General features: G+C 47.5%; 1 protein-coding gene across 8 annotated transcripts in view; it reads left to right on the top strand.

Moving 5' to 3' along the window:
• The window catches only part of PPARA (peroxisome proliferator activated receptor alpha), a 71206-nt gene that overhangs the window by 45630 nt on the left and 12887 nt on the right, over window positions 1-12689 (top strand). For all 8 annotated transcript variants that reach the window (XM_041757111.1, XM_041757112.1, XM_041757108.1 and 5 more), the window contains 3 exons: window positions 6433-6593; window positions 8045-8183; window positions 8929-9131. In XM_041757111.1, the coding sequence (XP_041613045.1) occupies window positions 6433-6593; window positions 8045-8183; window positions 8929-9131 (503 nt within the window). The remainder of the gene's footprint in view (window positions 1-6432; window positions 6594-8044; window positions 8184-8928; window positions 9132-12689) is intronic.

Here is a 12689-nt window from a genome sequence, read left to right as displayed (position 1 = left end):
AATCAAAACCCAGCTCTCATCTCCTTCCAATGGGTCTTTTATTCCCCACGTTACAGACACACGGCATGCTGGTTAGTTGTTTTTGGATACTATTTGTGTTTATATTGACTCTCAGAAATGTTATTTCTTCTGGATTTGAGAATATTTATCTGTGTCTATTTGTTTCTCTCGCTTTTTTTTGTATATTTTTTTATTGGAGTTCGATTTGCCCACATATGGTATAACACCCAGTGCTCATCCTGTCATTTGTTTCTTTTTCTTTATTTTTTTTTGTTTCTTTTTCTAAAGAAGGCAGTTTTCCCCCTTCTTTGGAAAACATAGAGTCCATTTTATTTTATTTTTTTTAAAGATTTTCTTTATTCATGAGAAGAAAGGCAGAGACACAGGCAAAGGGAGAAGCAGGCTCCCTGCGGGGAGCCTGATGCAGGACTCGATCCCAGGACCCTGGGATCATGCACTGAGCCCAAGGCAGACGCTCAACCACTGAGCCACCCAGGCATCCCGTATAGTCCATTTTATAATGAAAGAATTCAAGGATACACTTTCCTCCAGGTCACACACACTCTCAGGGTCCTTCTCAAACAAAGAACTTGCATGAGCAGGGTGGGTGCAGTGGTAAAGCCTCTGGAAAGTTCTCGCCATGGACAGGAAGTGTTCAGATGCCCTCCCACCTTCTCCGGAAGGCAGAGTCTACAGCCTGGACTTCCTCTCTCCCAAATCCTCACCTTCAAACAGGAGGGGTCTGAAATTACCTTCCCCCAATTTGTTTTAAGGTCGCCATTCTAGAACTAGTGTCTTTTCGGTCATTGCCAAGAACTATAACCCAACATGTATTCCCAAGCCATCTGAAAGCTCTGACACAGCTGAGACTCAGAAGGGGCACGTCAAGTAGCCCCGAGGCCCATAGGCTTCATCAAAACCTACACTGGACCCCAGTTCAGGGCCTGATACACACTTTGCTTCTAAATAAAGAGAGGGCAAGGGTTTGGGGGGAGAGGTTTCCACACTGGTCTTCAGGGAATTCCAGGGAACTTTGTGGCAAAAACCAAAGTGGGGGAACTTACCAGAAGGGCTCACAGCAAAACGCACTAGGGGCACCCCCCAAACTCTGGGCCCTGGCCTTTGGGGCCCGGGTGTACGCTCAGCCTTTGCAGTCCTTCTAACTTCTTACCGTTGTTGCTGGTCATTTTGGTCATTTGGAATCATCTCTTGCTTCTTAAAACCTTGCTTCGTTTCCCTTCCAGATTCTCCAGGGCTGGTGTCACTAGCTAATTTGAGAGCGAAGATTACCCCTTATTTGTAAATGAGATTTTCCAACCCTCGGGGGATATTTCTGCATTATGTAAATCGCTTCCGTGGAAGGGCCGTCAATGAAATGTGTTCACTTTATTTTATTTTATTATTTTTTTGAAATGTGTTCACTTTAAACTTGACACCCAGGGGAACAGATGGGTGAGGCTGCTGGCGCGGCTGATCCACCCCCACCACCCATTCTTCCAAGCGACTTGACTGGCGCACAAAAACCCGCTCGTAGTTCAAGTGTACAACTTGATGCGTACACACACACACACACACACACACACACACACATTTTGAGTGTGAAGCCATCACCACAGTGAAAATAGTGACAAAACCCATCACCTCCAGGGGCACCTGGGTGGCTCAGTCGGTGAAATGTCTGCCTTCAGCTCAGGTCATGCTCTCTGGTCCTGGGACCAAGTCCAGCGCCGAGTTCTCTGCTCAGCAGGGAGCCTGCTTCCCCCCTCCCTCTGCCTGCCGCTCCCCCGCTTATTCTCTCTTTCCCTTTCCAATAAATAAATAGAATATTTTTTTAAAGATTCTATTTATTTATTCATGAGAGACACAGAGAGAGAGAAGCAGAGACATAGACAGAGGGAGAAGCAGGCTCCACGCAGGAAGCCCGACGTGGGACTCGATCCTGAGACTCTGGGATCACGCCCTGAGCCGAAGGCAGATGCCTGAGTCACCCAGGCATCCCAATAGAATCTTTTTTAAAAAATAACCCATCACCTCCAAATTTACATATACCTTTTTATAAACCCTCTTCCCCACCCCTGGGTCTCCCTCCCTCCCCTGAGCAACACCAATCTTTCTATTATTATGGATCTGTTTGTATCTCCCAGAATTTAAAAAAAAAAAATTAAGATTTTATTTATTCATTAAGATTTTATTTATTCATGAGAGACACAGAGAGAGAGAGGCAGAGACACAGGCAGAGGGAGAAGCAGGCTCCCTGTGGGGAGCCTGATGCGGGACTCGATCCCAAGACCCCAGAATCATGACCTGAGCCAAAGGCAGATGCTCAACCACTGAACCACCCAGGTGCCTTTTTCCTAGAATTTTATGTAAAAAGAATAATGCAGTAGGTATTCTTTTCAGTCTGGTTTCTTTCACTCTGCAAAATTATATTGAGATTTCATCTGCATCGAAGCGCATATCGGTCGTTTAGGTTTTTTATCCATTGTATCCATGGCTCCACCACGGTTTATTTATTCATGCACCTGTTGATGAACATTTGAATTGCTTCCAGGTATTGAGTGTCAGAAATAATGCTGCTGGGAACATTCGCATACAAGTCTCTGTGTGACCATGTGTTTTCACTTCTTTCTGGTAAATTCCCAGGACTGAATGGCTGGGACACAAGGTAGATTATGTTCCCACCAGCGTGCGTGGGAGTTCCAACTCATGCACACCCTCTATCAACATTAGATATGGTCAGTCTTCTGGGTTTTAGCCGTCCTAATAGGTATGTAATGGCCTGTCACGGTGGTAGCTTTCGTTGGCATTTATCTGAGGCCTAATGATGCTGAGGCTCTTTTGCCAGGCATCTTCTTTTTAATGTTTTAAAAATTTATTTAAAGATTTTATTTATTTGAGAGAGAGCATGAGCAGGGGAAGAGACAGAAGGAGAAGCAGACCTCCTCCACCCTGAGCAGGAAGCCCAAAACGGGACTCTAGCCCATGACCCCAAGATCATGACCTGAGCTGAAGACAGATGCTTAACTGCCTGGCCACCCAGATGCCCCCACCAAATATCTTCTTTTTTAAAAATGTTTTTATTGAGGTATGATTGACACACAGTGTATTAGTTTCAGATATACAACACAGCGAGTTTACAATCCTGTGCATTACACAGCGCTCACCACAATATGCAGTCACCATCTGTCACCGTACAACGTTATTATGATATTATGATATTATGATATGATATTATTATGCAGACTGTTTCCAATGTCAAAAAAAAAAGAATTGCCTCTGTGTTCATGACGGATATTGGTTCTAGTTTTCTTGTAAAATCTTTATCTGGTTTCGGTATCATTAAATGCTGGCCTTGTGGAATGAGTTAGGAAGTACCCCCTCTTCTTCAGTTTTCTGTAAGTATTTCTGTGGAGCTGATACTCTCTCTTCCTTAAATAGTTCATAGATTTCATGTATGAAGCTCTTTCTTTTTCTAAATCTTATTTTTCTCAGTGTTTCATTTTGGATATTTTATTTTTTGCTATGTCTTCAGGTTTACTAACCCCTTCTTCTGCAGTGTCTCAGCTGGCCCTGATCCCATCCAGGGTATTTCTCACACCATTTAGTATAGTCTTACTCACTAGAAGTATGATGTGGTTCTTTCCTACCTGGTCTCTACCTACCACATCCTGCCTTTCATCCAGCTCCTTAAACACCTAGGATACAGTCATAACTGTCTATCATCTGTGTTAGTTCTTTTTTTTTTTTAATTTTTATTTATTTATGATAGTCACAGAGAGAGAGACAGAGAGAGAGAGAGAGAGAGAGAGAGGCAGAGACATAGGCAGAGGGAGAAGCAGGCTCCATGCACCGGGAGCCCAACATGGGATTCGATCCAGGGTCTCCAGGATCGTGCCCTGGGCCAAAGGCAGGCGCCAAACCACTGCGCCACCCAGGGATCCCCATCTGTGTTAGTTCTTTTTTTTTTTTCATCTGTGTTAGTTCTGAGTCAGTTTTGCACTGATTTTTCTCCTCATCATGAGTCATGTTTTTCTGCTTCTTTGCATGTTTCATATATATATATTTTAGAGAGAGCGAGCATGCACACATGAGCAGGGGTAGGGAGGGAGGGACAGAGAGGGAGAAGGAGAGAGAGAATCTCAAGCAGACTCCTCACCCAGGATAGAACCTGTCCTTGAAATTGTGACCTGAGCCAAAATCAATAGTCAGACACGTAACCGACTGAGCCACCCAGATGCCCTGTACATTTTTTTATTGAATGCCATACGTTGTGCACTTTGTTCCTGATGGCTATTTTTGTATTCCTGTAAATGCTTCTGAGTTTTGTTCTGGAATGCAGTTAAGTTACTTGGGAAATGGTTGACCTTTCAGGTCTTACGTTAGATGGAACTGTAACAGTGTTGATTCTACAGGTACATTTGCTCCAATGCTGGGGCAAGACACTTTTGAGTACTTTACCTGGTGGCCTATAAATTCTGAGACTTTCACTGGGAGTGGTGCTCATAGAACTCTATCCAGCCTTATCAGAGTTCTGGCTGCTTGTTCCCTTGTCATTTCAGGTTGCTGCTGGAGTATCTTTTCTTTTAGGCTTTCCTAGCTGATGCAACAAAGAGATACGTGTGTGTGCTGACCCTTGTATACACACAGGTCTATAAATATTTCTGTACATAGTGATTTGTATCTCTGTTTACTGGGCTGATGCCTGCAGCTCTAACCCACCACCACGTGGGTCATCCTCGCCTCTCCTAGCGGATCTGCAGGCTCACACTCCAGCAGTGAGAGGCCTGGCTCCCATGCCACTTTTCCTTCAGTTCATTGTCTCCAGTCTACATTTGGTAGCATCAGGGTGGATAACCTGTGCCCCTGTCAGGGCCACTTCGACAGCTGACACCCTGTGCTTACATGCAGCTCCTTTGCCTTTGGTCCCATAGATGCCAGCCACTCGTTTCCAAGTTTCCTTAGATCAGGTCTTCTCCACACCTCCCAAATGATTTTTGTGTATTTGCGCACGTTAAGGCTCGCTCTGGGCTGTAAAGCTCTGTGGGTTTTGACAAATGCATAGTGTTGTCTTCACTGTGATGTTTCATATGTATTGTTTCATCTCCAAAAACCTCTGTTGCACCTGCTCAGCCTGCCTCCCAGGCTCCTGCAGCAACTTACCTTTGTACCAAACCTATAATTCAGCTTTCCCAAAACACCAGATATTTAGATCATATAGTTTATAACCTTCTCAGACTGGCTTTTTGATTTTTTTATCCTTTCACCTATCGAAAGGTATCTTGGTTGCTTCTGATTTGGGGAGATTAGCACTAAAGCTGATATAGACATTCACGTGTAGGTTTTTGTGTGAACTTAGTTTTCAGATCCCGTGGGTACATACTTAGGGCTATAATTCCTTATAGTGTTCCTTATATTCCAAAACAGTGTGACTGTTTTGCCACACTGTCTTCTAACGTGGCTGCACCATTCTGCATTCCCACCAGCCACCTGTTACTGCTTATCCTTGCCAGCATGGGGTATTGTTAGTTGGTTGGTTGGTTGTTTAATTTAATTTAATTCAATTAATTTAAATTTTTAAAAGATTTATTTATTTACTTGAGTGAGCAAGAGAGAGTGCACAAGCATGAGGAGTGGCAGAGGGAGAGGGAGAAGCAGGCTATCCGCTGAGCAGGGAGCCTGACACGGGACTCAATCCCTGGACCCCAGGATCATGACCTGGGCCGAAGGCAGACCCTTAACCGCCTGAGCCCCCCAGGCACCCTGTTTTTTTTTAGCCAGTCTCACAGCTGCATGATGATGCCTCATTTTAATTTACAATTTCCTGGCCACCAGTGATGGGAGCATCTTCTCACATGCTAATTTGTTACCATTCTTCAGTGAAGTATCTGTTCGAATCCTCTGCCCACTTTTTAATTGAGTTGTTTGTTTTATTGTTGAGTTTTAAGACTTCTCTGGGTATTTTGGATACAAATCTTCTATTAGCTGTGTGCTTTGCGAATATTTTCTCCCTGTCTGTGGCTTGTCTTTGTTTTTCATCCTCTTGCCAGTGTCCTTTGCAGAGCACAAAGGAGTTTTTAATTTTAAGGAAGTCCAACTTTTTTTTTTTTAATCTTTCACGGATTTTTGCTTTCGGTGTCGCCCACATGGATTCTTTAATCCCGTGTTCTGGTGTCATCTGCCAAGTTGACAATTGCAAAGAGCTGGAGGGAAGCAAAGTAACAAACTGCGTGTAGGCCACGCCCAGTGGGGGGTGGGGAGACCGATGGGGTGCAGGTCCAGAAGGGGGGGGAGCCCAGGCCCGGATGGGAGCTCTGCCCACTAGCAGGTGCCTCCTCACTGACTACCCCACGTGCAGTCATGGCCTCGCAAACCTGGTGTGGACGTCCCTGACCACGCTTGCAGTGCTCATCGGTTTCTGTCCTCTGTCCTCAGACACGCTCTCACCAGCTCCCAGCCCCTCGTCGGTCACGCACCCGGCGGCTCCCGGTGGTGCCGAGGAACCTTCCAGCGTAGCCTTGAACATTGAATGCAGAATCTGCGGGGACAGAGCCTCGGGCTACCATTACGGAGTCCACGCGTGCGAAGGCTGCAAGGTACGCTGGCCAAGCGGCCGGGCCCTGCCCCACGGGCCACGCGTGCTTCCTTTCATGTCAAACACGGATTTTCCTCGTGACCCACGAGACCCGCCAGATGTCATAGATAAGAGACTGGCCTCAGTTGGGGGTTCATTTCTCCCTCCCGAGGGGCCGTGGCAGATTGCTGGGCCTGCCCACTAAATAACCCGGAGAAGTGCATTTTTAGGAACAGAGGCCCCAGGACAGAGAGACAAGCCCTTTATTTGAATCTGGGGTCTGGGAGCCCACTTCCTTTCATTCCTCTCGGGTGAGGTGGGCAGCAATTCTCGTGGCAATCAGGGATATCAGGACCCTTCATCACACTTCTAGAATTTTCTGTACGCTCAGCTTTAGTACTTCCTGTACTTGACATGTGGGGGATCTACGACTCTCAGTGTTTGGTGAAATTCAGGAATCCCCTTCCCGTGTGTGCGCTGAGACAGCTGATTGACTTCTGGAAGATGCCATGGCCTTTCCTGGTGCAAACACGACGTGCGTCCTGGACACGCTGATGCTGCACCTGAGCCTGGGCTGGTCCTGGAGGCCTGGACCGCGGGGGGAAGGGCCACGCTGGCGGGGCCGGCTCTGCCTGCTAACGTTAGAACCCTCTCTTCCGCCCCCTCATGACCCTGTGCCTTCTCTGGCCGTCCCACTGTCCAGACCTGGACCTCCAGCTCGGGAGGCTTCAATCTCCCCTCCTGTCCCCCGCCACCCCAAGAAATTGCCGTCTTCCTCCTGCAGGCCTGTCGGACCTGTGCCACCCAAAATGTGTGGGAATGAGTGGGAAGCAAAGGGGAAAAGGAACCAAAGCAAACGCAGGGGGCTTCACAAGCCTCTGACCACGAACCTGTTAAAAAAAAAAAAAAAAAAAAAGCTACTTGCAAAGTGGCGTGTCCTAGCTGGCGGGCCCGAGTTCCTTTTGTTACGTTTTGGTGTTTACACAGACGAAACACCGAAGCTTCTTACTGGGAAGAGTTTAAGATGCTTTGGTAAAGTGAGAACATTATTTACAAATGGTTGGCCTCCTTTTAGTACAGTATATTATCATTTTTGCCTTTTTAGGGAGTTCATATTCTCTTACAAAAAATGCCTAGAAACCTGGACGTGCGTAGGAGGGGGAAGGTGACACTTATACGAGTCGGAACGGGACTTGGTGACTCTGGGAGACTATAATTGTGTCTTCCCAAGCCAGACGAGGACGCCTTGAAACTACTTCGAAATTTGCCTCATTCTGTTAGTTCTTCATTTTACATGTCATGAAATGTAAATTTTTCAGTTTGTCCCAATTAAGGCAGACCACTTAGAACGATTTTACTAATTTCGGGCCTCTTGCAAAGTATAATACGTGAGCGATAGGAAACGTGAGTAGAGCCACGACATTGACTCCCTGGCATTCGTGGCCCCCCCTCAACCGTGCATCCATCCCACAGGGTTTCTTCCGGCGAACCATCCGGCTGAAGCTGGCCTATGACAAATGTGACCGCAGCTGCAAAATTCAGAAAAAGAATCGGAATAAGTGCCAATATTGTCGTTTCCACAAGTGCCTTTCGGTCGGGATGTCCCATAATGGTAGGTAAGGTTGTCTAGCGTGTTCCCCAGCCCCATGCCTCAGCTTACCTCCCGTGTCTGGTCGCCGCCGACTGCATTCTGAGTGAATGCTCGGCAACACCACTTAGGGCCCAGATCATTTTGCGACCAGAATAGCCTAAGAAGGGAAAAGTCACACAGCCGAGATGCAGCAGAGCTCCTGGAACTCCTCTGAGACCCTCCACACGGTAAGACTTCCATTGAAGGCTTTTGGACCCATTGCAAACCCCTGGGTGGCCAGATTGGTCACAGCATCTGCACGGAGCACATGTTTTGTAAACACCATCCCCCATTGCAGATGTCATTATTCTGAACCTGTCCTGTCATTTTAGAACATGCCAATGGCGATGCAAAGGCAAGTCTAAAATGACTAGTTCCTAGCAGGTGCATGTCTATCATCTGGACAAAAAAGAAAGGTGTCACCTGAACTCGCCCTAGGGGTCACTCCCATCTCCCTGAACTAAGGGTCAGTTTTGGACATAAATGACCTCCAGCCAATCCTGTTGCCCAAATGAGTGACGGTGTTGCCTTTCCTTTTGGCCTTTGGAAAAACCCCAGGATTGAAGGAGGGTTGGGTTTTTTTTCCTCTCCCCAGAGCAGAACATTGGCTAGTACTGAGGGGTGGCTTTTCGTCCATGGTTGATTCCCGGGGCATGCACTCCACTGGGGCCCGTCACTGCCGCACGCGAGACCTCACCTCTGCTCCCGTTCTCTCCCGTGTCCCCAGCCATCCGCTTTGGAAGAATGCCACGATCAGAAAAAGCAAAACTGAAAGCGGAAATTCTCACCTGTGAACAGGACCCAGAAGACGCAGAGACAGCAGATCTCAAGTCCCTGGCCAAGAGAATTTACGAGGCCTACCTCAAGAACTTCAACATGAACAAAGTCAAAGCCCGGGTCATCCTCGCAGGGAAGGCCAGCAACAACCCAGTAGGTGTCCTCGCTGCTGCTTCTCATCTGGCCAGAGGTGGCTCCTGGGCTGCAGGGTAGCTGGAGCCTTGGGGAGGGCTGAGGAGGCAGCGGTGTCTGTGCCCTGGGCAGTGGATGCAAGCAGCAGTCCAGAAGCCGCAGCTTCTCAGCAACCCCATCCTCTGGGTTCGCTCCGCCTCAGAGCTCCTAGCAGCCAGGTCACTATGATGACTCTGTAATTAATGCACAAAAAAGAAAAAAAAAATCTGGTTAATAGCTTAGGGATCTTTCTTAGGTACATTTTTTAAAAACCTCTATTTTTTCTTTTTCTTTTTTTAAAGATTTATTTACGATAGACATAGAGAGAGAGAGGCAGAGACACAGGCAGAGGGAGAAGCAGGCTCCATACAGGGAGCCCGACACAGAACTCGATCCCAGGACCCCAGGATCGCGCCCCGGGCCAAAGGCAGGCACCAAACCACTGAGCCACCCAAGGATCCCCTATATTTTCTTAAGTCTCTATTTTCATGCCAGAAAATGAAAGCATTTTCTTCTATTCAGCACGTGTTCTAGCATCCTTGCCCTAAATCTCCTCCCTCTTCTCTGACCCCCACTGCCCCGCGACCGCTCACCCCTCACTCCTATGTCTTCAGTGAAAAGGCAAGGACATCTCTGGGTTTAGAAAGGGCTGTTTGTTTACAGAGACTTTATTGTCATCTCTGGACAGTTCTGGGCCTTTTCTGCAGAACACTCAGCCCCCTGCCCTGCCACTCGCCCCCAGTCCTGCACCCTGCCACCTGGCCCCACAACCCGTGACCGGTTCCCCACCCCGCGGTCAGCACAGTCTCTGTGTCCGGTGCAGAACTAATCTCAGAGCTGCTTCAAAGAGGAGCCGGCCCAAGGTTGGCTAATGAAGATATTTTGCCTTTTTCCTACAAGCATGGCGAAACAGGTTTAATTCGTACTAATGAGTAGCTTAAACCAAGCCTGATTGGGAATTACAAGCTGGAATTTTAGTCACAGGAAAATGAAGTATTTCACAAGCTACTTACTTTCATGAACAAACCAAACCTCTCTTTTACTGAGTCTTTAATTCTTCAGTAAAATTCTCCAATTAAATAGGCTGAGACATTACAGAAGGGCTAAAGCAAACTCTATTAAATTGGTAAAGCCACACCCATGCTGGGAGGCCCCAGGGGCTTTTATAAATTAGACCTTTCTGGATCACACGGGTGAAAGCAAAGTAACCTTTTAACTTTGAATTTCTCTCCTGGAAATGATTAGGAGAGCCCCATATTATAGTAACCCAAAATTCCAATCTCTTTGAGATCTTCTCTTTCTGTCTTGGGTTTTTAGAATTTAAAGGGACCTTAAAAGTCGACTTTACTCTTAACCAAACACACTTAATATTAATTTCGTTCCCATGGAGTATCCTTCTGCATACCCCACTGAGATCCACATGCTCTTAGAAGGACCCCCATTGCCCTTGGCCCCAGCTGATACCATCTGAGCAATTCCTCTTAGGGAGGAATCTGTATTTTGGTCTTTTTTTTTAAGATTTTATTTATTCATTCATGAGACATAGATAGAGAGAGAGAGGCAGAGACACAGGCAGAGGGAGAAGCAGGCTCCATGCAGGGAGCCTGATGTGGGACTCGATCCCAGGACCCCGGGGTCATGCCCTGAGCTGAAGGCAGATGCTCAACCCCTGAGCCACCCAGGTATCCCTGTATTTTGGTCGTAAGGAAATAAATAAGAGACTCAAAATCAAGGCTTGGGCTTCACCGTACACAGGGCGATGGAGGGGCACAGGAGGACAGAAATCAGCGAGTACTGCTAGGGGACAAGTGCCTGCTCCTGCCCTCTACCTCCGAACCAGAGACTGCAGGCCAGTCTGAAAGGCAGCAGGTGTGGCCTGTGATCCCATGATTGTGCTCTCTACGCCTGCGACCACCTCCCCAGGTCTCTGCATGATGAGAGGGGGTCATGTCCCTCCCCCGTCTCCCCACCCAACCCAATGGGGGACTTCTGGGGAGCCTGAAGCTCCCAGTGCAGGACACAGCCTCTGCTTTCCTATTTTCCATGGCCTCTAGATCATGTAACACAAGACCTGCAGCTCGCCTAGAACTGGTTAGGAGGCTCGGTGAGCCAGGAGAGGGATGCTATGGGATGGTGGTGGGGAAACTGTGTTGGAGGAGGAATGAAGCTGCTGGAAGCACGTAGATTCCATTATTTTGGGGGAAAAGGTGGGTTTTAGCTGAGGACAGGGAGTGATGGGAGGGACAGTGAATGTTTCTGTCTGGTCATGGGCTGGTTTGAGCACTTGAGATTTCAGAACCAGAGGCCAGGAGACGGCCAGGGTCCCAAGTCACCTGGGCAGAGCCTATCAGGCCCCTAGTCACCTAGATATTGCTCGTCAGGTCTCTGGTTGGCCCTTGACTCAAGGACGGCAGGGGTGGAAGCTGAGCTGACACACAGAGGACAGGCTCACCAGTCCCATCTGAACTTGGCTTCCAAAAGTCACGCTTTTCAACAGTGTCTTAGAAAGCTGGTGTGTTGACATGTGAGGTGTTAAGAATGTCACAGGAAGGGATCCCTGGGTGGTGCAGCGGTTTGGCGCCTGCCTTTGGCCCAGGGCGCGATCCTGGAGACCCGGGATCGAATCCCACGTCGGGCTCCCGGTGCATGGAGCCTGCTTCTCCCTCTGCCTGTGTCTCTGCCTCTCTCTCTCTCTGTGTGTGTGTGTGTGACTATCATAAATAAATAAAAATTAAAAAAAAAAAAAGAATGTCACAGGAAGACATTCCAGGAGGCCACAGGCAGTGAGATGGTGAGGAGCACTGAAGTCTGCACCTCTTGTGTGAGGTTTGCAGCCAAGGGCCCAGGCCGCAGCCCCGTGCAGGTGCACCGCACGCCGCCCCTGCTCCAGCTCGCTTCTGGCTTTAGAAGCTCGTTGCGCCTCTGGAACCCAGGGGAGGGTGTTCAGATTAAAAAAAAAACCAATTATTTAGCGCTATTTGTGGGACAGTCGTATAGTAGTACTACTGCTACTTTGTAATGTCACAAACATGTCACAACTTCATTCAAATGAAGGGAACAGCGTATGTTTGTCTCAGAGATAAACAGAGAGCTCGGAATTGTCAGGAATAATCTTCAGAGTCTTTGAGTGTCTTCAGTTATGGAAAATCTGTGTCCTCTGAGAAGATAAGTGAATTTTAGACAAAACCACGAGTCCGTTGCAGAAACCCAGTAACAGAGTCAGTGTCTTGTCTGAGAAGAATGAATGAAGCAAGAGGATGAATTTTTGGCATGTGGCTGAGAATAGACTCTAACACTTGTTTTGAGAAGGTTTCCCCCCCGCCAGAAAAAAAAAAAAAAAGAAGGCTTCCCACATTACTCTCAGCATTTTGAAATCTTCAGGACAAGGGGCCTTCTGGGCACCATCCTGAAATGATTCACCCTGTGGGGGGGTTTTGCCCACTGTGTTCTGTTGAAATAGTATACCCATGACTTCAGTTGCCTTAAGATTGAAAAATATACTTAATATTTTATACTGTTTCTAGAAACATGTAGTAAAAC

Source organism: Vulpes lagopus, chromosome 5 (assembly GCF_018345385.1).
Source record: "Vulpes lagopus strain Blue_001 chromosome 5, ASM1834538v1, whole genome shotgun sequence".
NCBI classification, from domain to species: domain Eukaryota; kingdom Metazoa; phylum Chordata; class Mammalia; order Carnivora; family Canidae; genus Vulpes; species Vulpes lagopus.
Note: the sequence above shows the minus strand (reverse complement) of the source record. Positions and strands in the feature narration are given on the sequence as shown.